The sequence below is a fragment of the Oreochromis aureus genome, linkage group 16 (assembly GCF_013358895.1).
Source record: "Oreochromis aureus strain Israel breed Guangdong linkage group 16, ZZ_aureus, whole genome shotgun sequence".
In the NCBI taxonomy this organism is placed as follows: domain Eukaryota; kingdom Metazoa; phylum Chordata; class Actinopteri; order Cichliformes; family Cichlidae; genus Oreochromis; species Oreochromis aureus.
The window spans coordinates 19,374,996-19,397,863 of NC_052957.1; the positions used below are offsets into that span (position 1 = coordinate 19,374,996).

At 37.2% G+C, this 22,868-nt stretch overlaps 1 protein-coding gene across 4 annotated transcripts; it reads right to left on the bottom strand.

The window, feature by feature from the left end:
* Positions 1-5,655: 5,655 nt before the first annotated feature.
* On the bottom strand, positions 5,656-22,438 carry LOC116309726 (nectin-2-like). 4 transcript variants are annotated; one of them, XM_039599984.1, is made up of 8 exons: positions 22,071-22,436; positions 19,089-19,415; positions 18,669-18,971; positions 17,458-17,551; positions 9,908-10,062; positions 9,293-9,392; positions 8,007-8,063; positions 5,656-7,782 (listed from the first exon to the last, which is right to left on the bottom strand). In XM_039599984.1, exons 1-8 carry the CDS (start codon positions 22,273-22,275, stop codon positions 7,773-7,775), a joined length of 1,251 nt encoding a protein of 416 aa, XP_039455918.1. In that variant the 5' UTR covers positions 22,276-22,436; the 3' UTR covers positions 5,656-7,772. The 4 variants fall into 4 exon arrangements, with proteins under 4 accessions (XP_039455918.1, XP_031582274.1, XP_031582283.1 ...); XM_031726414.2 differs by having other exon boundaries at positions 8,007-8,076; positions 22,071-22,435; XM_031726423.2 differs by lacking the exon at positions 9,293-9,392 and having other exon boundaries at positions 8,007-8,076; positions 22,071-22,438.
* Positions 22,439-22,868: the final 430 nt, after the last annotated feature.

Genomic DNA, 22,868 nt, shown 5'->3' on the forward strand with positions numbered 1-22,868 from the left:
ACCGACGAAAACACACGTGGCTTTACCTTAAATGTACATCAAAACAATGGCGATCACGGGGAGGACCAAAATCCATGCTGTCTGCGATGTCTGAGAAAAGAGTGGGTTTTTTTCAGGGGCGCATCCAGGATTTTCCTTAATTGGATGCCACAGGACCCAAGAACCAGGCAGAGGGGCTCACATGAAATCTGAATAAAACACTGGGCACCATTCTCAGGTTAGTATACACCACTGTGCCCTGTTCTCAAGAAAACATGGTGCTGCACAAGGGTTTAAGTATCATTTGTGTTGGATAATTGTTTTACAAAGCAGGAATAATGTATTTAGATTTTTTCCTTCGGTAAACAGAAAATAGTGAAAGCTTCTTAGGTAGGATGCTTAGGTAATTCACATCTGCGAGATCTTAAAATTAAAAAATATACAAATTATTATATTATTATTAGTTGACATTATTAGAATTTTACTCCTCAATTTAGATGATGCAGCAAAACCAAAAGAAGTCTGATGAATGTGAGCTGATTTCTTGGCACTACCTTATAAGTGATCAGCCAGAGACCATTCATGTGTAAAGCTTCCAAGTGAAGCTTCCCTTAGTGTCTTTAAGGTAGTTAAATATTTATCCAGCCTCTCTGTTTGGTTTTGCATTCTGTGGCAGTCCCAGTACCTTGTGTCATAGTCAGCTGCACAAACACATCAGTGTTATTTGATTTGCATGAAGGACGACTTATTTAAATTAAAAAGAGGCTGTTCTCTTTGCATTGGGTGAGTATGGAAAGTGAAAAGCCATCAGTGAGACTCCAGTAAGTCTAGAAATACAAAACAAGGCACAACTGCTAGTGCTTATAAACTGATTTGTAGTGTTTCCTGTTTTCATTCTCATTTCATGGCGGCAGGTGATGGATAGATTCACTGAATATACACAAAATGCTTATAAATAGCAACTATATCTGCATCCTTTAAAACTGTTCAGTTTGACTGAATTCAGTCTTTACATTTTTTTTTTTTTGATTCAGCTAGCAGTAAATAACAGTAATTAACTTGTAATACAATACATTACAAGAATCCATCTTAGACAAAGATTACCATTGTTTTTGGTTTTTCTTTTTAATCACACTTAAAGAGATGGTGCTAACCAAGTTATCAATTTAGGAATATATTGTGGCATAACAGACAAACTGTCATTAGCATATTGAAACTCATTAAATGCAGTTATAGTCATAGTTAAGTGAAATCTTTAGTGTAAATTTAAGCTTTGAATGTTTTATGATTTTTATTCATTATAAAAATCCAGAAAATATCTCTGGCTTACTTTGATAATAAAGTGTCAGCATTTTATTAGAATGTACATGTGCTGTAGGCGGAGTGGATTTTAATGTATTGTAGGCAGATCCATTTCCTCTTGGGGCCTCTGGGAGATAAAGCAACAGCTAAAAGCAACTATTTGTAGGCCTAAATGATGTTTTCTTCCTTTCTTTTTTAAAAATCATGCTGTGGATCTGTCATGATGGGTTTCCTAAATTATGAGTTTCATTCATGGAGAAATATATATCTAAAAAAACAAGTGAAAATATAATGACTCACTCAGTAAATGCAGGCTATACTGTGTCGCTGGAGTCATCAATTAAAAATTTAAATGCTACCAAATTCCATTTTGATTCTACCTTTATCCCAGATAAAGGTTGAAGAGCAGCCATTATTGCTAAGCTAACATCCTCTTCTATACTATAACATTTGTCTAAATCAACACAGAGCAACAGCAGCATAGGTCAGCTTACCAGTGACGCATTTGCAGTTGAGTAATTTCCTCCTGTTACTCATATACTGGAACCTCGTGTTACCTCACCTGCTACATCCCTCTTTAAACCCTTCTTTGCGTCTTCTCTCCAATTAAGTTCATGGTGTAGAGCCCCAGGGGTGTCTTTCTATTCAGACATCCAGACATCAGATCACTCAGGTCAAAACATTTTATTTTACTGACTTAATCTTCCAAATTAATGAGGTACAGGATCAGGACCTTTTGAAAAAAACAAACAAACAAAAGGCTTCTTACGGTGTGTTCACACCAAACGCGATAGGCGCGAGCGAAAACGCCCCAAACGCCCCTAATTTGACGCGTGCACATTCGCACCTCAACGCGTGTCCAAGAAAAATCCATCGCGCGTCAAAATTGCATATTTTATATGTATCTCTTGTACTTTATCAACGCAGTATCTAAAAACTTTGCACCGTAGTGGTTAAAATCTCATTCTAATAAGAGTTAAAAGTGCATTTGGTTATTAGGTTTATAGGGTTATTGAATTATGGTTAACGGTTGGTAGAATTTTTTTTAACATTATCTGCCAATTACATCTGCCACCCTTCTCTGTGCAAACCTGCCCCCCTATACACGCCACTGTATGGCAATAGCCAATAAGGCTTTCATGGTACCGGGCGGTGAACCTAGATGAAAGGGCTTACTAGAGGATGTCAGGCCTGACAGGGCGGCATCACGGACATTGGCAAAACATAAAAAAGTTGCTCGTACTCATGCTGCCCCGACATCATGCCAGCGAATTTTGGGGATGGCATAGGCACCGATCGGTTTTCTATCGCCCATTTGCTGGGGTAAGGGCGCCCTCCGTTTGCGAGGTGCGCCTGCTGCTGTTTGCGGCGCAGGGAGGAGAGGGCGGGACGGTGGGGATTCTCTGGTGGCGCAGCCTAATAACCAACTGCAAAATAAAACAAAAATAAAAACAAATCAACAAACACGAAAACACCAGACATTATGATACAGACTTATAATTTGCACCGATGTTTTTTCGAAATTCTATGTGGAAAAGTGAGCGCGAGAGCCCTCGGTGGGCTGCTGAAGTCATAAACTTTGTCATCTCCGCTACATACAGTCCAGTATATAGAGAGACGAGATGATGAGGCTCCAGTTACAGCAGTGCAAGTAAACAAACAATAAATATAAGAAGAGTAAGAAAATAAATATACACTTTAGGACTAGGTGTAAAGGGATCACTAACAATTTAAAATTTATAGCTTACAGTTTGATGATTTAAAGCACATAACCCGTCGAAAGGGAGGAGACCATCATGCACATTTCGTTATAAATCCAAGCCCATTATGTATTCGTGATTTGAATCCTTTGTGGAAACCCAAAAATAAACCCTAGACAAAGGAATCTGTGAACTAGGGTTATGTTGTGGTGATCCTTGGGTTGGGGGATGGTGCAAAAATTAAAACCAATGGGAGATGGACAAGAAAAAAAGCCCTTTAGAAAAAAGAAAAGAAGAGGAGGAGAAACGAGCAAAAGATACAGGTAAGCAGATGTGTTTAATGGCAGGTCATCCTGAAACAATCAGAATCAGAATACTTTATAAGGAAATTATGTGGGTTACGGTTGTTCCAAGAAGAAATTGTAAAAATATTAACAGTAACAGACTAAGCTCCAAACAATACATCATGTTACAGATTTTACACATTTAAGAAATAGCACTAATATATACAGATCACTCAATTATAAATATCAAGGATTAACAGAGGGATTATAAATATCTGGCAAAATTGACAAGAATATTCTAAGTAAAAAGTGTGTGTAAAAAATAACTACTACAGTGTTTACATTGTATTAGATGGAGGAAATACAGGGAGAAAACACACGCAGGAAATTTCCTTTTGGTAATCTCAGTCTCTCACTGAACATGCTCCTGTTGCTAGCCAGTACATCATGGAGTGGGTGGGAGGTATTATCCATGATTGTCCTTATCTTGGACAACATCTGCCTCTCAGACACCACCCTAATGGAGTCCAGCTCCATCCCCAACACATACTGGCCTTGTGGATCAGTTTATTTAGTCTGTCGGCATCTGTGACCCTCAACCTGCTGCCCCAGCATGCAACATAGAGGATAGCACTGACCACAACTAAGATACAACAAGATAACATTTATTAGTAGGGATAGTGAAAACTTCTGTTTATGTTTGTAAGCCGCTTGGCTATGATTGTAAACCGTAGACACTGATGTAGCTTACTGAATCTTTTGGACTGTGTTCAGCACATTATTAAGTAATGATTGTCAATTGTTGATTTTGTCATGGCTGTGCTGTGTGGCAGGCAGGCAGGAAAAAGGACCCAAAATGCAGGACTCTCAAAACGGGACTGGAACTCAAAACGCAGCTTTATTGCTGGCAAAACTTTCTCGTAAAATAAAACTCACAAAAGCAAAGCAAAGCAAAAACAAAACAAGACTCAGAACAGAGGTGCTGGAACACTGGACATAAACAGACAGCATGTTGAGGGTACGATGCGACAGAGAGCAAAGGCAAGAGGGAGTGTTCGCCCAGGGCGGAGCAGCATGAGTACGAGCGACTTTTTTTTTGCCGATACTTGTGATGCTGTCCCCCACCACAATGCCACTCCCTGGGCAACTGCCCATGTCGCCAAAAACCGCTACTGTCCCCAGAGCAGGAGAGCTGAAGCCATACCTGTTAAACTGTCACAAACACAGATGCTGTCCAAAAAGGTGAATTGAAACATTTTAAATGATTTGAGAGACATCTTATTGTGACACCTGATTGTTTTGTAAATAGTTGTACAAAACAAACAAACACCCGAGGCATTACCTTTTTGTGTAAATATCTGAATATAACTTTGTTGTTTGGAAAATATGGACATATATTTTTGAAATTTACAAATTATATTTCAGGTTATGAAAACGATTCTTTAAACATGTTTGTGGTTTTTACACAAAAAATCTGACTTTTTTTCTACTCTGATTTTATCCGATTTTTCTGTGTTTGTAGTTCTAGTGTATTAATACAATATGTAAAAGAAGAAACCCTTTAAAATATGACACATGAAGTTGCTGTAAAAATGATACCAAACAATTCAAGGTCAATCGTTTTTAAAGGTGAAATATAAAGGTAAAATCGAAAGTTGTCAAAAACGGCCAATTAACGGGTTAATAAGGTGATTTTTGTGTTTTTTGCCTTTGTGTCCACTAGAGGACAGTGTTGATGAGAGATCCAGTCCACTGTAGCTTTGATTCTGTCTATTCCTTTTTGTATTATCTGCTTCTATCCCATGGTTAACATTATATTTTATTGTGTTATTGACTATAATACTTAATGCTAAAAATGATGATGAGAATGATGAGATGTTTATATTATTTCCTACTTGTACTAATTTCATTATCACCATCCGCCAGTCTGTTTGTGACACTTATAAAGTACTAAACACAGTTTGTTTGTTGTTTTTAAATTGGAGCTGGGATGAAACAGAAGGATGTAAGTATGATTAACTGGTCATGCGAATGCATTGTGGAAATATAATTTAAAATTGGTTCTTTGCTAAGCTGTCTATTACTTGTAGACACAACACTGGCTCATCTCCTGACTTTGGTGCCTTTTGTTTAATGCATGAATGAGTTACAGTTCAGTGTTAAGTAGCTTAGTGTTCTGGGCCAGCCGTGAGAACAGGGAGCTACTGTGGTATGCTTCGACTGAGTTTTAACTGAAATCTGTGAGTAATGCTTATGCCTGTCCTTTTGTTTGGTTGATATAGTGGCAGAGCAGTCTCAGCAGGCTTTGTCTTTTCCTGGTCCTACTACTGTCTTCCGTCCATCCACTATCCCCTTATTCAGGGGTGAACAGTTAAAAGAGGACAACCAAACCATTTTCAAAACACATTTATGTGAGAGGTGCTCCACAAAATGTACAACAAATATAAATCAGAGTGTAGAAGCACTAAATAGATTAAAACACATATACAAAGGAAATAATGCTGGTACATTACTTTAGAAGAATAAATGAAACTAGGGCACACATTTAGTTTTTTTCACATGTTGCAGACAACAGTGAAATAGATTACATAAAAATCAGTAATGTTTCACAAAATAATAAAAACAATTCAAAAACAAACTTCCATTTTAAAATTTTCATTAAAGAACATATTAAAAAGTAATGTACATGTAGAATGATCCATTTAATATACAGAACAAACAGCATGCTTTAATGATTTAATGTTTTACAAAAAGCTGCCACATTTGAAACTCCAGTGTGAGATATATGATATAAAAGTAATTGTGATAGAAAGCTTTACACACACAAGCCCAACTGTGTAATGCTTTAGGAAAGTGGTTCTCAAACATCTTCTGCCATGCCCTAACTCTTAAAGTTTAATCCTTGTGCAGTTTCTGTCATCAGTCATTAACAACCAGCAATGTGCAAGATGATATAATGTTAAAGGTCAGCATTTACACATAATCAGACTTCTGTTGTTTTGTTTACATTTACATTTAATCAACCAACAACCAAACATACAAAAACATATGTTTACCTTCATTTCACCTCAGTCCCCAACCCCCCTCACCCACCCTGGTGATCCATGGTTTTACAGCAATGACTTCCAGCAGGGTATGCCCAACAGTTTTTGAACCACTGTTTTAAAGTGCACATGAAACACTACATTCATAGAGTCTAATTTACATCATGGAGCCCTGCTCTCAAAAACTGACATAGATTTAACACTGACTGTCAGTCTGGATTGAAGAAATAAGTGCTTACAGTTAAAGTTTTTGATTAGCGCCAACTTGTGCCAGTACAGAATATTACATCAATGAGTTGGCTGGTTGGTTGCGACAAATTGCCTTAGGTTAGCTTATGTTAGCTAACCTTGACAGAACCCGGTGACATAATGATCTGTACTAGGACATGATGTCGCTATACATATTCTTAAACTTCAAGCACGTATTTCTTAAATCAAGCTTGACAGACAGTGCTAAATCTACAGTTGTATGAAAAAGTGTTTGCCTGCTTTCTAATTTTTTATTTTTTGTATGTTTGTCACAATTAAATATTTAAGATCATCAAACAAGTTTTAATATTAGACAAAAAATAACACAAGGAAACACAAAGACTTGATTACAGATGTTCCTGCTAAGGGTGGCCCAAACAGTTATTAGGTTTAGGTTAGTAGCTTAGCTTAATAACAAACACTTTATTTTAGCAACTGCTTTTTGTGTTTATTTGTGTCATCTTTGTCCAGTGTTTAAATTTGTTTCATGATCTGAAACATTTCAATGTGACAAAAAAGGAAAAGAAAAGAAAAGAAACCAGGAAGGAGGCTCCATAGTTTAAATTGCAGCTCAGTGGCTGCAAGTTATGGGCAGAGGTGCTCCCAACCAACCTCTTTTCTGAGTCTGGTGTGAATGTTTGTGCTTTCTGAGTGCTGTATTGAACTGTCTGCATGGGCTTCTGTGGTTTACTGGTTATACATCTGTTGTTACATATGAATGGTTGATATGTCAGAACTTGTGTCCTTGCATTAGATTGTAAACTTAAAATGTAACATTAACATTGTTACCCTTAATGAAGGGACATACTAATATTCAGGTGGTGGAAAAATAAACAAATGAATTTACAGTAACTACATTAATACAGCTTCTGATGAAAGCAGTTCAAACTCTTGGTAGAAACACAAGCACAGCTCTCAAGTGCCATTAAAGTTGTTACACATGAAAACAAAGGAACAGGCAGTTAAAGCCACATCCAAAGTGCCGTCGCAGAGTGGGAGTCAATTAACAATGTTTTGCTTTTAAACTACTGTAATTACTGCAAGTATAAGGTATAGTAACAGCAAGACGGAAACATTCATATATACGAATTAAAAAAAATTGATTCAGGAATATAAAAGTACCACCTGTTCATCTGTTCATCTACCAGCTGACCCTGGAACACGCTGGTGGAGCCTTCAGTCCAGATGTGGTCCATTACATGCGCCCACAGCTGTCAGAGGATGCTGAGGCAGATAATTCAGAATATATAAGAAGTATTTAGCTTCTAATAATGTTGCAAACATCTACTCAGCTTGATACAAGTTACAATGTTTCAACATCAGCTTAATTGTTGGCTGATTTATTGTGGTATTAAAAATAATTCAGAATGAATAACTACAAGTTTCAACAGACAAGACGAGAAACAACATTGTTGTAAACACACTGAAACAAATTTGCTGTTACTGACTTCTCCTTGCTGTTCTTGCTCTGCTCTCCCATCTGCTGCTTCATTTCCTGAGAAATTCTGCCAACAAAACCTAAAATGATTTTTTAAAAATGTTGGGCCTGAATGTTATTGTACAGCAACACAACTGCAGACTATTAGTTTTAACCTCCTAAGACCTGAACTCTTTCATGGCATGCATTTTGTATTTCTCTTTACTATTTGTTCTGATTGGGACCTGATGAATGTAAAAACAAAGAATCCACATGTGAATTTGTTTTAAGTTTTGGTAGAACAGTGAACATACTCATAAGTTGATATCAGGCCCTTTATTTAATTTAAGAATTTAAGTAAAAATGTACATTTTTTGGTCTAGACAACCCAAAATGTGATGTCCACATATGTGGAAGCCAGGTCCTAGGAGGTTAATTCAAGGCTCGCACATAAAATACTGCATTGTCTGCAGCTGAAATCTAAAAACAATGTAACAAATAAACAATCATGAAACAGACTATGCTGTCTGAATACTTTGTTGAATCCTTTGCAGGCCACAAGTGAAAGTCTGAACTCTCATATATCCTCAAATAATGAGTTTCCTTCTTTGTGATCTTTTACTGTAGTTGGCTTCATTTATTTTTTCTTTATGAAAGAGGATGTAGTACTTTTTTTTTTCCAAATGATGATCATTTTCCATTAATTTTCTTCCCATAATTTTAATACTTGTTGTATTTCCATCTGCTTCATAAATAGAAAGAAAGCTGTTACATAACTAGTAGTCTGTCTTTTTTTTAATAAATTTCTTTTCTATCTAAAGCCTGAACTTCTCTTGATTGTTACCAAGCCAACTAATACACTTTGCTATTCAAAGAATGTACCACTCCCAATGTTCCTGATCTCTCTTTGATGAATTTCTTTTCATACAGCTTGTTTGACTTACTCTGGGAGCTCCTTCGATCACATGTTGGGAGCTTCTAGGTTGCAAATGTCACAGTTGCAATCTTCTCCATACCTTTTACCTATTTCATTTACAAAACTGCTTTTTGATGTTTTTGAGGGAATTAACCAATTATATTTGTGACTGTTAAAATTTAATTGGTTGACTGACAGTTGTGTAAAAAAAGACACCCTAAAACAACCAACTGACTGAATTAAATCTGAGAATCTGCACAACTGCAATATTTTTGTTTTTGTTTTAACTTACCAAAAATTCCCAGAATAAGCTGTTCATTATGTGTGTATATACTTTAATATCTGAAGTCCTACATATTATGCTACATATTAGGTGTATGCAGAGTTATTATTCTGAGCACCTTTGTAAATGTCCAGATTTATAAAAGCACCATGCTGCAGTCCCCATGACATTCAGGAAAAGCACAACAAGAAATAAGGCCCAAGCAGCAGAGCATGCTCCTACATAAACACAAGAAGGAAGAATAAAATAAGATTAGGGTGATCTATTGTTCTTTCTCACTAGAATAGAATAGAAATGTATTAATCCCCTCAGAGATATTATGATTGTGGTAGCACAACACCAGTTTATAATAAACAAATAACCCAAATGGGTACAAATAACTGACTTCCTTAACATTTAATTTTATATTTCACATTCGAAACTTCCTTGTACTGAAAAGTTTTAGGATACAAAAACAAATAAGATGAACTTGATATGACCTTGGAAGAACCTTTCACAGGGTAGGAGAAGTAATGGATTTCAAACCTCTCATTTGGGCATTACTTTAATATTCAATCATTCATTTTAATATATGTCTAGGTACTGAAGTTCTTTTTTTATTCCTTTTTAAAGAAGTCCACAGAAAAATAAAACAGAATAACTTCACAATGATACCACATCCACAAAACCTTAAATTTAAAACTCCGAAACAAATCCAGACAGATTTAGACAAACTGCAAAGCTAAATCCTCACCTGATGCCACATGCACATAGAGCTGACCGTGTTTACTTCCATATGCGTTAGTTGCTTCACACTGATAGAGGCCATTTAGATCGGAGTTTAGACTCAGCAGTTGTAGTTTTGCACCCTCCACTCTGACAGCAGACTGCAGCAAAGACTTGCCAGATCTGGAAAAAACATGAAAGGGCCTCAACATTAAATGCACAGAGAGGGTAAAAAAAATATGAGTTGTGCCAGAAGCAGAATAAATTAGAATTATTATCTTTTGCTCACACCAGGATTTTTTGTTTCATTTGAACCTAAATACAAGAGTAAACCACACTTTACATGTTAATTTCTGCTTTTGTGAAGTCTTAGTTGTAGTGAGATTTCACACCACACTCCTTGTTTCTACAAGCAGAGTCCTGCTACCTCTGTGTTCACATTCAGGGAATCAGTCTACAACGTAATAGAATAAAACATTGACAAATGTCTTCAATTTTCTTAATGATTTGAGAGCATTGACCCAAGTATTCAATAATATGCAGCCAAACAGTATCAAGTTTTAATACCGGACAATAAATAAGTTTCACCACAGGGTCCATCAAGCTCTCAGTTATGTCACATGATTAACACCAGTGGAAAGTAGAAGAGTTTGCTGTCTTAAGCAGTGAAAAAAATGAATTAATGTAGTTTTAGAGCTACTTACTGCAAAAAAGAAAACACTTAATATTTAAACACACAAACACTGCATTTACCAGGAATTTCTCACTTTTAATGGATCAGCAGTGAAATATAGACAGAGAAGCTTCAGTACAAATAAAACTGCTTTGCATGTGAAAAGAATATTGTAATTTGCATGTTGTTTGTAATTTCACTGTCGAGTTATGAATATATTTTGAAAGAATGGAGCTTAAATGCTGAAGATATTCAATGAAGTTGTACAGAATCAGTTATAATAACACATTTACACAGATTCTCTTGTTAGAAATATGAGTTTCTTTTACTTTTTCTGTTTTATGCTGCTCTATTTGGTAGTTGTAAAATGTAAATATACTCTTGCACCCTTTACTCCAACTCATTTGATAAATCAAACAAACATTGCTTAATTTTAGGAATCAGTATTTCATATTACTACGTCCTAACTTTTCATATAAACTGCATACATAATGAAAATAACCTGCCTTAAAGAATAAGTAATTCTAGATCTCAGAACCACTTAAAAAGATGATGATTTATTTGGTTAGTACTTATTTTGGAAAGTGTCATCCAGTGACATCACCTCTTGGTTCAAACAAGACCATTTTTTCATCATCTTGTCTGGTGAGCTGAAACAGCCCATGCAATCCTCCACAGTTCCCAACAACACTACTGCAAAGGCAAACACTGTCCAGGTCTCCACCCAGCAGTCCATACTCAGAGAAGTTTGAAATTTTCTTATATTGCAGTGGATGTACTCTAATGTCACAATGTCCCTTGACTACTGTGCAAGGAAAAAGCTATACAAACATATCTGCTCTAATCTATCACTGGACTTTGGCATTGGTTAAGGATAAAAACAAAACAAAACAAAAAAACCTCACAATTTTTCTCTAGAGAAAACGTAAACAAGAAATAATCAAAAAAGGGGATTTATATCCATCATTTTTATTGTGCTTTTAAGCCAAAGAAGGCATGATTCATGACTGTACTGGATCGATTCATTGACCAACAGGATGCCAGTGGAAAATACACTGCTGATGGCCTTCAGCTTTTAGGCCCATCTTCTGTGGAACCAGCTGCCAGTTTGGATTCAGGAGACAGACACCCTCTCTGCTTTTAAGATAGGCTTAAAACTTACCTTTTTGCTAAAGCATATAGTTAGGGCTGGCTAACGTGGATTCAAATTTGGTTAAGCCACATACCTCAGACTGATAATGTTCTACCTAAATGTAAGAACTTTTTACCAATTTGTAAACAATAATTAAAAACAGCAAAAGGCAAATGTACATTTCTGGATAATATAATAGTATTGCAAAGACAATCAATAGGAACTCTTACATACTGTTTCACTCACAGTTGGTATATATATTAAATGAGGATATTTAAATCCATCCAATCTTCAACACATATATGGGCAGCATCTCTGCATTCCTATACATACACAAAGGAAATGCCTCAAACATTTCAACAGCCAATCAGAGGACTAGTGAGATCTACTTGACTAATGTGCATATGTGTGCTAGGAGTCAAATGTCATTTGCAGAATCACCACTTTTACATACAAAAATTACATTATCAACCACATTCAATATGTATTAAATAAATAAGAAATAGAAATACCAAGTCGCTGTCTAATGAAACTCATAAGTTAATGAATAAAATGTGCAAGCACCTGCATAAACAGCATAACAACGCCAAGCTAGCCAAGACCTCATAGGGATGTTAAAGCTTAGTAAATGATGAATCTAGACCAGCAGCCAGAGCCTGAACTTCAACAGGTAAAAACTGATGAGCAATCCATTTCTACCTGTTCAAGCTTCTACAGTAAAATTCCCATGGCAACTGCTTTGTTGCCAATATTGAATCGGTGTGTAACTTTGCCAAAACAATGTCGGACTCTGTAGTTTTCTCTGGTCCCCTCCCCAATCAGACCAGGAGTGACATGTTTAGCCGCATGTTCTCCTTAAATTGCTGGCTGTCTGAGTGGTGTCCCAGAAACGATGTGGGCTTCATAGATAATTGGCAAACCTTCTGGAGGAAACCTGCTCTTGTTAGGAGAGACGGCATCCATCCCACTTTGGATGGAGCAGCTCTCATTTCTAGAAATATGGACAAATTCATTAAACCCCCCAAAATATGACTATCCAGAGTTGGGACCAGGAAGCAGAGTTGCAGTCTTACACGCCTCTCTGCAGCTTCTCCTCCTGCTACCCCCCAAAACCCATCTCCATTGAGACTGTGTCAGCTCCCAAAAGAGAAAAAACAAACCAAAAACCAGCAATAAACAACTTAAACATGAAAAATCACAAAGAAAGAACAATACAGTATCCACATCTGAACCAAAGAGTAAAACAGTGAAATGTGGATTATTAAATATTAGGTCTCTCCTCCAAGTCTCTGTTAGTACATGACTTAATAATTGATCAACAAATCGATTTACTCTGCCTTACAGAAACCTGGTTGCAGCAGGATGAGTATGTTAGTTTAAATGAATCAACACCCCGAGTCATTCTAACTACCAGAAATCTTGAAGCACAGGCCGAGGGGCGGTGTGGCAGCAATTTTTCACACCAGCCTATTAATTAACGAAAGACCAAGACAGACTTTTAATTCATTTGAAAGCCTGATGCTTAGCCTCGTCCACCCCAGCTGTAAAACTCAGAAACCAGTCTTACTTGTTATCATCTATCGTCCACCTGGGCCTTACACAGAGTTTCTCTCTGATTTCTCAGACTTTTATCTGATTTAGTGCTCAGCTCAGATAAAATAATTATTGTGGGTGATTTTAACATCCATGTAGATGCTAAAACTGACAGCCTCAACATCGCATTTAATCTTTATTAGACTCAATTGGCTTCTCTCAAAATGTAAAAGAACCCACCCACCACTTTAATCACACTCTAGATCTTGTTTTAACATATGGCATAGAAACTGAACATTTAACAGTGTTTCCTGAAAACCCTCTGCTGTCTGATCATTTCCTGACAACATTTACATTTACAATAACTGATTACACAGCAGTGGAGAGTAGACTTTATCACAGGAGATGTCTTTCTGAAAGTGCTGTAACTAAGTTTAAGAATATAATCCACCCACTGTTATCATCTTCAATACCCTGTACCAACATAGAGCAGAGCAGCAATCTGAACGCTACTCCAACAGAGGTCGATTATCTTGTTAATAATTTTACCTTCTCACTACGTACGACTCTGGATACTGTAGCTCCTGTGAAAACTAAGGCCTCAAATCCAAAGTCCCTGACTCCGTGGTATAATTCTCAAACACGTAGCCTAAAGCAGATAACTCGTAAGCTGGAGAGGAAATGGCGTGTCACAAATTTAGAGGATCATCATTTAGCCTGGAGAAATAGTTTGCTGCTTTATAAGAAAGCCCTCCGCAAAGCACGATGATCTTACTATTCTTTACTGATTGAAGAAAATAAGAACAACCCCAGGTTTCTCTTCAGCACTGTAGCCAGGCTGACAAAAAGTCAGAGCTCTACTGAGCCAACCATCCCTTTAACGTTAACTAGTAATGACTTCATGAACTTCTTCACAAATAAAATTTTTATCATTAGAGAAAAATTACCAATAATCATCCCACAGATGTAATATTATCTACAGCTACTCTTAGTACCATCAATGTTAAGTTAGACTCTTTTCTCCAATTGATCTTTCTGAGTTAACTTCAATAATTAATTCCTCCAAACCATCAACGTGTCTTTTAGACCCCATTCCTACAAAACTGCTCAAAGAACTCCTGCCATTAATTAATTCTTCGATCTTAAATATGATCAACCTATCTCTAATAATCGGCTATGTACCACAGGCCTTCAAGGTGGCTGTAGTTAAACCTTTACTTAAAAAGCCATCTCTAGACCCAGCTGTCTTAGCTAATTATAGGCCAATCTCCAACCTTCCTTTCATATCAAAAATCCTTGAAAGAGTAGTTGTCAAACAGCTAACTGATCATCTGCAGAGGAATGGCTTATTTGAAGAGTTTCAGTCAGGTTTCAGAGCTCAGCACAGCACAGAAACAGCTTTAGTGAAGGTTACAAATGATCTTCTTATGGCCTCTGACAGTGGACTCATCTCTGTGCTTGTCCTGCTAGACCTCAGTGCTGCATTCGATACTGTTGACCATAATATCCTATTAGAGCGATTAGAACATGCTGTAGGTATTACAGGTACTGCACTGCAGTGGTTTGTATCATATCTATCTAATAGACTCCAATTTGTACATGTAAATAGAGAGTCCTCTTCAGACACTAAGGTCAATTATGGTGTTCCACAGGGTTCAGTGCTAGGACCAATTCTATTTACATTATACATGCTTCCCCTAGGCAACATCATTAGAAGACATAGCATAAATTTTCACTGCTATGCAGATGACACGCAGCTCTATCTATCCATGAAGCCAGGTAACACACACCAATTAGTTAAACTGCAGGAATGTCTTAAAGACATAAAGACCTGGATGGCCGCTAACTTTCTGCTTCTTAATTCAGATAAAACTGAGGTTATTGTACTCGGCCCTGAAAATCTTAGAAATATGGTATCTAAGCAGATTCTTACTCTGGATGGCATTACCTTGGCCTCCAGTAACACTGTGAGAAACCTTGAGTCATTTTTGACCAGGACATGTCCTTCAACGCACATATTAAACAAATATGTAAGACTGCTTTCTTCCATTTGCGCAACATCTCTAAAATTAGAAATATCCTGTCTCAGAGTGATGCTGAAAAACTAGTTCATGCATTTATTACTTCCAGGCTGGACTACTGTAATTCTTTATTATCAGGAAGTCCTAAAAACTCGCTGAAAAGCCTTCAGTTAATCCAAAATGCTGCAGCAAGAGTACTGACAGGGACTAGAAAAGAGAGCATATTTCTCCTGTTTTGGCTTTCCTTCATTGGCTTCCTGTTAAATCCAGAATTGAATTCAAAATCCTGCTCCTCACATACAAGGTCTTAAATAATCAGGCCCCATCTTATCTTAATGACCTTGTAGTACCATATCACCCTATTAGAGCACCGCTCTTGCACTGCAGGCCTACTTGTTGTTCCTAGAGTATTTAAAAGTAGAATGGGAGGCAGAGCCTTCAGTTTTCAGGCCCCTCTTCTGTGGAACCAACTTCCAGTTTGGATTGGGAGACAGACACTATCTCTACTTTCAAGATTAGGCTTAAAACTTTCCTTTTTGCTAAAGCATATAGTTAGGGCTGGACCAGGTGACCCTGAATCCTCCCTTAGTTATGCTGCAATAGACGTAACGTAGGCTGCGGGGATTCCCATGATGCATTGAGTTTTTCCTTCCAGTCACCTTTCTCACTCACTATGTGTTAATAGACCTCTCTGCATCGAATCATATCTGTTATTAATCTCTGTCTCTCTTCCACAGCATGTCTTTCATCCTGTTTTCCTTCTTTCACCCCAACCGGTCGCAGCAGATGGCCGCCTCCCTGAGCCTGGTTCTGCGGAGGTTTCTTCCTGTTAAAGGAGTTTTCCTTCCCACTGTCGCCAAAGTGCTTGCTCATAGGGGTCATATGATTGTTGGGTTTTCTCTGTATTTATTATTGTGCTATCTACTGTACAATATAAAGCGCCTTGAGGCGACTTTTGTTGTGATTTGGCGCTATATAAATAAAATTGAATTGAATTGAATTGTGCCAATTTTCATCTTTTCCTTGCGTTGTCAGCTTTGTGTTTATCCCCAAATTTAACAAAGAAAGATCATTATGTGTCCTCATTAGGATAGAGATTTGTGTTGGTGTGTGCGATGTAGTCTATAGGTTTACATTATTACATTTTCATAGAGAGGCAATGAGTTTCAGGTCATTTTATGGAAAAATATTTTTTCCCAAGTGGAGCATTACAGCTTTTGCTACACTTGATAGTCATATTTTATTAGATTTTTTATTAGGATATTTCTATTTTTAGTTATTACAATCTCAACGGACACAAAAAGGATACAGTCAGAAAAAATGCAAAAGTAATGTAACAAGTTTTGTAGCAAATTACTTTCTCCTGGGAGTAAGGAGCTTACAGGATTACTTTGTTGAAAAGTGTTCTCTGCAAAATATGTAATACTTTGTTTTTGGAGTAACGACTCCAACACTGATCACAACAAAGAGGAGAAATACCTCCAAAATGCACTTAAATTTGACCACACAGCATGCAATTTGATTTAATCTGCATGAATGTAGTGTCTTTGATATGCTGCTTAGAGCTGGTCGTGATTCTCAAAGCAGACCAAATGAGAATTGATAAGGAAGCTCATAATTCATCACTCGCTACAGGTTAATGTGATGTTAAAGTGGAAAACCAAAGTAATAAGTTCTGGTGGCACTGGCTGTCTTTGTTACAGAAACTCACAAGAATTCAAATCCACTGAGGAGGCAAGGAGGCCTGCAGACAGTCATATCCAACACTAGTTAATCTAATTTCATTAGTTTGACTAATACTCCAGGAGGAGTAGTGATTCTTGTGAACATGGAAAAATGCCCCTAAAGCAAAATATATGACCTTGAGCACAATTTCTGTAAATACCCATTAGGTAATAACTGTGCATATTTCACTAAAATATGAAGTGAAAATATGAAAAAAGTGCGTAAAATCCAAAATGGCAAATTGTTGCATTTTCTGTCACATCCTCCTGAGAACCACCCCGTTCATTCCTTCCTTCCGCTTAAAGTGTTTACACTGAGTTCTCAACTGGTATCATAGTTTGTAGCTTATTTTCCAAAGTTCACTGCCAACACCACTAAAACAACTTTTAATAACATCTAGTATAGTTAGTATAATTGTAGCTTAATCTACCTGTCTCTCCCTCTCAGCATTTAAATGAATATTTCAAATGTAAAAACACTTCAAATGACTTTACCTGCTCCAGATAATATTTGCACTTGGGTTGGCTTCTGTCAAACACTCAAATGAGCCCTCTGAAATCACTGTAATGTTCACTTCTGTGGGAGAGACTGCAAAAAATGAAGACACAGATGTGTTAAACCTGAACTGATGAAATACTAATGATGTCAAAATAATGTTTCATATTCTCAAATTGTAAATGGTACTGAAGGGGGAATGTCGGCAGAGAGAGCAACTGAAATGACAAAAAGTGACATACATTATTAAAAAATACTGAAGAATACATACAAAGAATACATACATAAGCCTACACTGCACACAAAGATTGTAGATGGTGTATTGTACTACTGCCATTCAGTGAAGAAACACTGGTGTCTGGACTCAACAGCAATTGTTTCATCCAGATTTCTTCCCCTATCAAAAAACATCATCGGAATGACTGACTGCTCTAATTTGCTGCATTTCAGCTAAATCGCCTGTTATTTCAGGCGAAACCTTAAATCTTGGTTTTCATTCAGTTTCTAGGAGTAATCCTCTCACACACATTCAAAGGTGTCACCGGCTCACTTACAATCACCTTGGACTAAAAACAACATATCAGGTTTCTTTGGGGTTTTCCACCAGAAACAGAACACCACAGTTATATAACATCACTAAAAAAGAGCACACAATACTTTAAGAATACATGTATAGAACCACATTACACACAAATATTCCAGTATTGGACTACTGCCAGTAAATTAAGAAACAGATTTGTGTCTGGACTCAAAGTCAATAGTTTCATCTCATTTTAAATGTCTACTGTGGTATGACTTTACTGAATTTGTTGGTTTCGGTTCACATGGTTACATCATTTAGTGTTTTGCAAAAATGGTGTAACAATGTCCTTTATATTAGTCTAAAGGCTGTCATTAAGTCTTTCAGGTCTTTCTGGAATTCTCTCTGTCTACTGTGACAACCTAATGTTAAGAGACTTAACACAGAGGCAAAGTCATGACAGCAGGGATAAGGTTGCAATCTCAAACAGGGGAAAAAAAGACTTCTCCTGAACAAAGACGGAAACATGAAAACGTTTTGAGGATTTATGCCTGTTTTTGTATAAAACAGAGTTTGATCCTGGGTGTGTCTGTGTTCTTTTCTAATTATTTGATTGAACTATTAAAATTCTTAAATGACAAAAGAACAAAAGAAGACAAATAATAAATTACATTAACAGCTGATACTCACAGTAGATCTGTATGGTGAAGGGCAGGGTTTCTTCTGTAGACAGGGAGTCACCGCTAATGACACACTGGACCTGGTGACCATTAATCTCTCTCATAGGTACGCCAAACAGAGAGCTGACTGTGGTAGTCGTACCGTTGTCATACTTGATGGAGTTTGTTGTCGTCCTCACTTTTTCTCCCAAAGCATCAGTGAGCCACCTCACCTCAGCAGGAGGCTTCGATCCAGCAGCCGTGCAGGTAGCAAATAAAACCTCTTCTGTGCCCAAAGTCGGAAGGTTGTCCTTGACACTTGTGAAAGGAGGCACTAGGAGAGTTACAGAAAACTAATAATTCAATATGTAAGCATGACAGTAAAAGTAACTCTGTCTACATCTCATATACAAACACATCTCTTAAATACATGTTTTTGTTTTTTCTATACCAATCACTATAAGAGGTATCTCAGTCTTCTGATTTCCACTGGGAAACAATGTGAAGATGCATGTGTAGCTGCCTTCATCCTTCAGTGCAACACTGGATAACTGGAGGGTTCCAATTTTGTTGTTAAAATTCCCGATATACTTAAATCGATCATCATGTCCATTGACAAACCGTGGTCCTTCCCTTGGTTGGATAGTGATAAAATTGTCATTATGAGGTTTTTCTCTGGTTGTCCTCTGCCAGGTAATCTGTGTCAAATCATCATCAGTGTGGATGATTTGGCACGGTAAGATAGCAGTGCCTCCTTGAACCACTGTCACACTTCCACCTGTAAAGAGCATGAAACACTATTAAAGCTCAGACCTCAGCGTAAAAATAGAAACAAGAAAGAAGCAGATTTGCGTAAGGTAAAACACTAGTTTCACAATTACAGCTACAAATCCAAATAGGATCAATTTTTCAAAACCTGAACCAGGACTATCAGAGCAGCTTGGCGTCTGGACTGGGTGAGGAATAAGGAATTGGTACTGTGCAGATCTAATCAGGGAACCAAACTGAATAGTCATATTTTTTCAGTTTCCTTTCAATTCAACACAATTTTATTTAGAAACCGTCAAATCACAACAACAGTGACCTCAAGGCGCTTTATTATGTAATGTAGACCCTACAATAATAAACACAGAAAAAAAACCCAACAATCATATGAGCCCCTATGAGAAAGCGCTTTGGTGACAGTGGGAAGGAAAAACTCCCTTTTAACAGGAAGAAGCCTCTAGCAGAACCAGGCTCAGGGAGGGGCGGCCATCTGCTGCGACCGGTTGAATGAGGGAAGGAGACAGGACAGAAGACATACAGTGGAAGAGAGCCAGAGATTAATAACATGTATGATTCAGAGAGGTGTAGTAACACATGGTGAGTGAGAAAGGTGAGTGAAGAAGAAATGCTCAATGCATCATGGGAATCCCCCAGCAGCCTATGGTTATTGCAGCACAACTAAGGGAGGATTCAGGGTTTATTTCTTATCTGTAAGACTTGGGGGAGGGAATGTTACACATGGGAAAGTTAACCTTCACAGCTATCTCACCAAGTCCAGTCAGGAGGGTTTGTATATATGTGGTCACATGAATTAAAGTAGCAGAAGCCACAATCTTTTTTTTTTTTTTTTTTAACTTTTTTTTATTGAGCATCAACAATGTTGTAGAAAGATATACATATAGCAAGGCCACAGTGCTCCTTTTTTAAATATATTTATCCCACCCCAAAAACATAATGGACACCGACCCAAAGAGAAAAAAATAAATAAATAAATAAATAAATAAATAAATAAATAAATAAATAAATAAAATAAAATAAAATAAATAAAAATGAATACATTAATTAATAAATAAAGTGAATTTAAATGAGGTACAAGGAAATTCACCATATTTGAAGATGTACACTTAAAGGGCGATATTTTGCACAAAATTAATCCCAATCACACACACAAAAAAAGGATTTTCGGCAGCTGTCAAGCCTCTTTCAGGTGGGTATGATTTTAATTTTCTCTAAATGTTTTAGGAATGTATCCCAAACAACAAAAAATCTCTCCTTCGACCCCTTGAGAGCGTACTTTAACTTTTCCAGCTGTATAAATTGTGTCAGGTCACTGAACCACAAAGCCGCTTTGGGTGGTTTTTTTGACTTCCAATATCCTTCTGCGTGCAAGCAATGTAATAAAAGCGATTATGTTTTTATGACTCTTCCTTAATGTTCTATGTCCTCTATCTGTGACACCAAATATACCCATAACTGCATTGGGTTGAAGCTCAACATTCAATGCTTCGGACAAACTATTGAAAATTGTTGACCAGTAGGCTTTTAAAGTAGGACATGACCAAAACATATGTGTTAAATCTGCGGAGGGATTTCTACATCTCTCACAGCTTGCATCTATGTTTATTCTGGCCAGTCTTGCCTTGGAGTAATGAATGCGGTGTAAAATCTTGAACTGTATGATGTTTAATTTAGCACAAAAAGTGCTGTTGTTTACTCTTAACAGAGCGCTCTCCCAGGTCTCCTCCTCTAAGTCCACCACCAGCTCATTCTCCCAGTCTGCTCTGATCTTTGCCATTGTTATATTCTTAAAGGAGGCTATACAATTATTAATTCTTGAGATAAGACCTTTAGGCTTAAATGTGAGCTTCAACAGATCATCAACACCAGTAAATGGTGTTATATTTGGAAAGTTGGGGTTATAATGCTGAAGGAAGTGGCGAACTTGAAAGTATCTAAATAAGCTGGACCGAGGGAGGTCAAATTTAAAAGAAGCCACAATCTTTTAATGAAAGGAGGGTTTGCAGCTAAAACTACTAAAAGATTTTTAGAAAGTTTTTCCTGAACTAATAAAAACAAGTTTCCACAAAATGACTACAGTCTATCAACTGCCATTAAAGTAAAAATTTAACCCGAAAAAACGCACAAACATTACGTTTAGCTAGTTAGTGTCCCTGCAGGTTACAAAGTAACTATGTGTATTACAGCAATGGTGAGTAATTAATTTTCCCAAAGGGCCACATGAGAAACTGGAACTGCTGTGTCTGTACCTGAGCCAAACTCGATTCTTCCCAATATCAAACTGGCTCTCTCTTTACAAACTGGTACAAGTAGTTGTTTTAATGAGACAATGAAAACGTGAAATAGGCATGGCAAAAGCAATAGCAATAGCATTGTAATCACTATTTAATCAACATTCCCAGAAACTAATGTGATGCAAAATGTGCATATTTCTGCAACATTGCGCTTTATTCAAAAAGTGTTATTCCTGTTTCGGTTTAACTTCACTTACTTCATGTTCAGTGTTTAAGTTCTTTTTGCTTGTTCAGTAAGAGAACTCTAGTCAGTTAGTCAGATTTGGACAGCATTAATTGTAACACCTGCCAGTTCATTTCATTTCAGCCTAAGCCCATCCAAGCATAAATAAAACAAACAAAAACTTTGTACATACTGTTCGTTTCTCTGGTCAGCAGGAGCGCAGATATTATCGTCAAACGACAGATGATCGTGGGAAAATAGCGCGACATGAATTCTCGTAGTAGCATAAAGAAAACAACACGCAGCTTATTTTCTTCGCTTTTCGCCCTTGTTATTCCCGGATGACTCTGACGAGAAAAACAGCCCTCCAGGTTCCAGTACTGAGTCGTGTCTGGCATCCAGATGGCGAGCCAGATACTTCTACTTAAGTTTAGGACAAAAGGGTAAAAAAAGAAGAACAATGTAATATGTATATCATAGGATTATCAGAACTTGTTGCCTTTGAAAAACTCTCCCGTCAGGTAGAAACGGGACCGTGCGGGGGAGGGGAATGAGATTACAATTGCGCTTTGTGTGTGTGTGTGTGTGTGTGTGTGTGTGTGTGTGTGTGTGTGTGTGTGTGTGTGTGTGTTTAAACAACTGTAAAACATTGTTTCGAAAGCAAAAAATTTTCGGATTGCAAATATGTTGCCTGCTACACCCAAAATCACACTGCTCAATCATAAAAGTCAGAATGCTAATGAATCGGGTGGGTGGAAAAAAGACAGAACAAAGATGTTTTCCTCTAAAATTTGTAACTTTTATTTCTTATTCCAACTGTGCTTATTCTACCATAAACAATAGGCCCTTCTCTATACCTCCTGTGCTCATTTTCTTTGCTGCTGCTCACTGATCATCACCTCTCTTCTTTACCTAGCTTCTAGGGTTAAGAAGAAAACTTATTATTTTCCAAATATTTATGCTATAGCTCATCAGCTTAATCAGAAAAAAC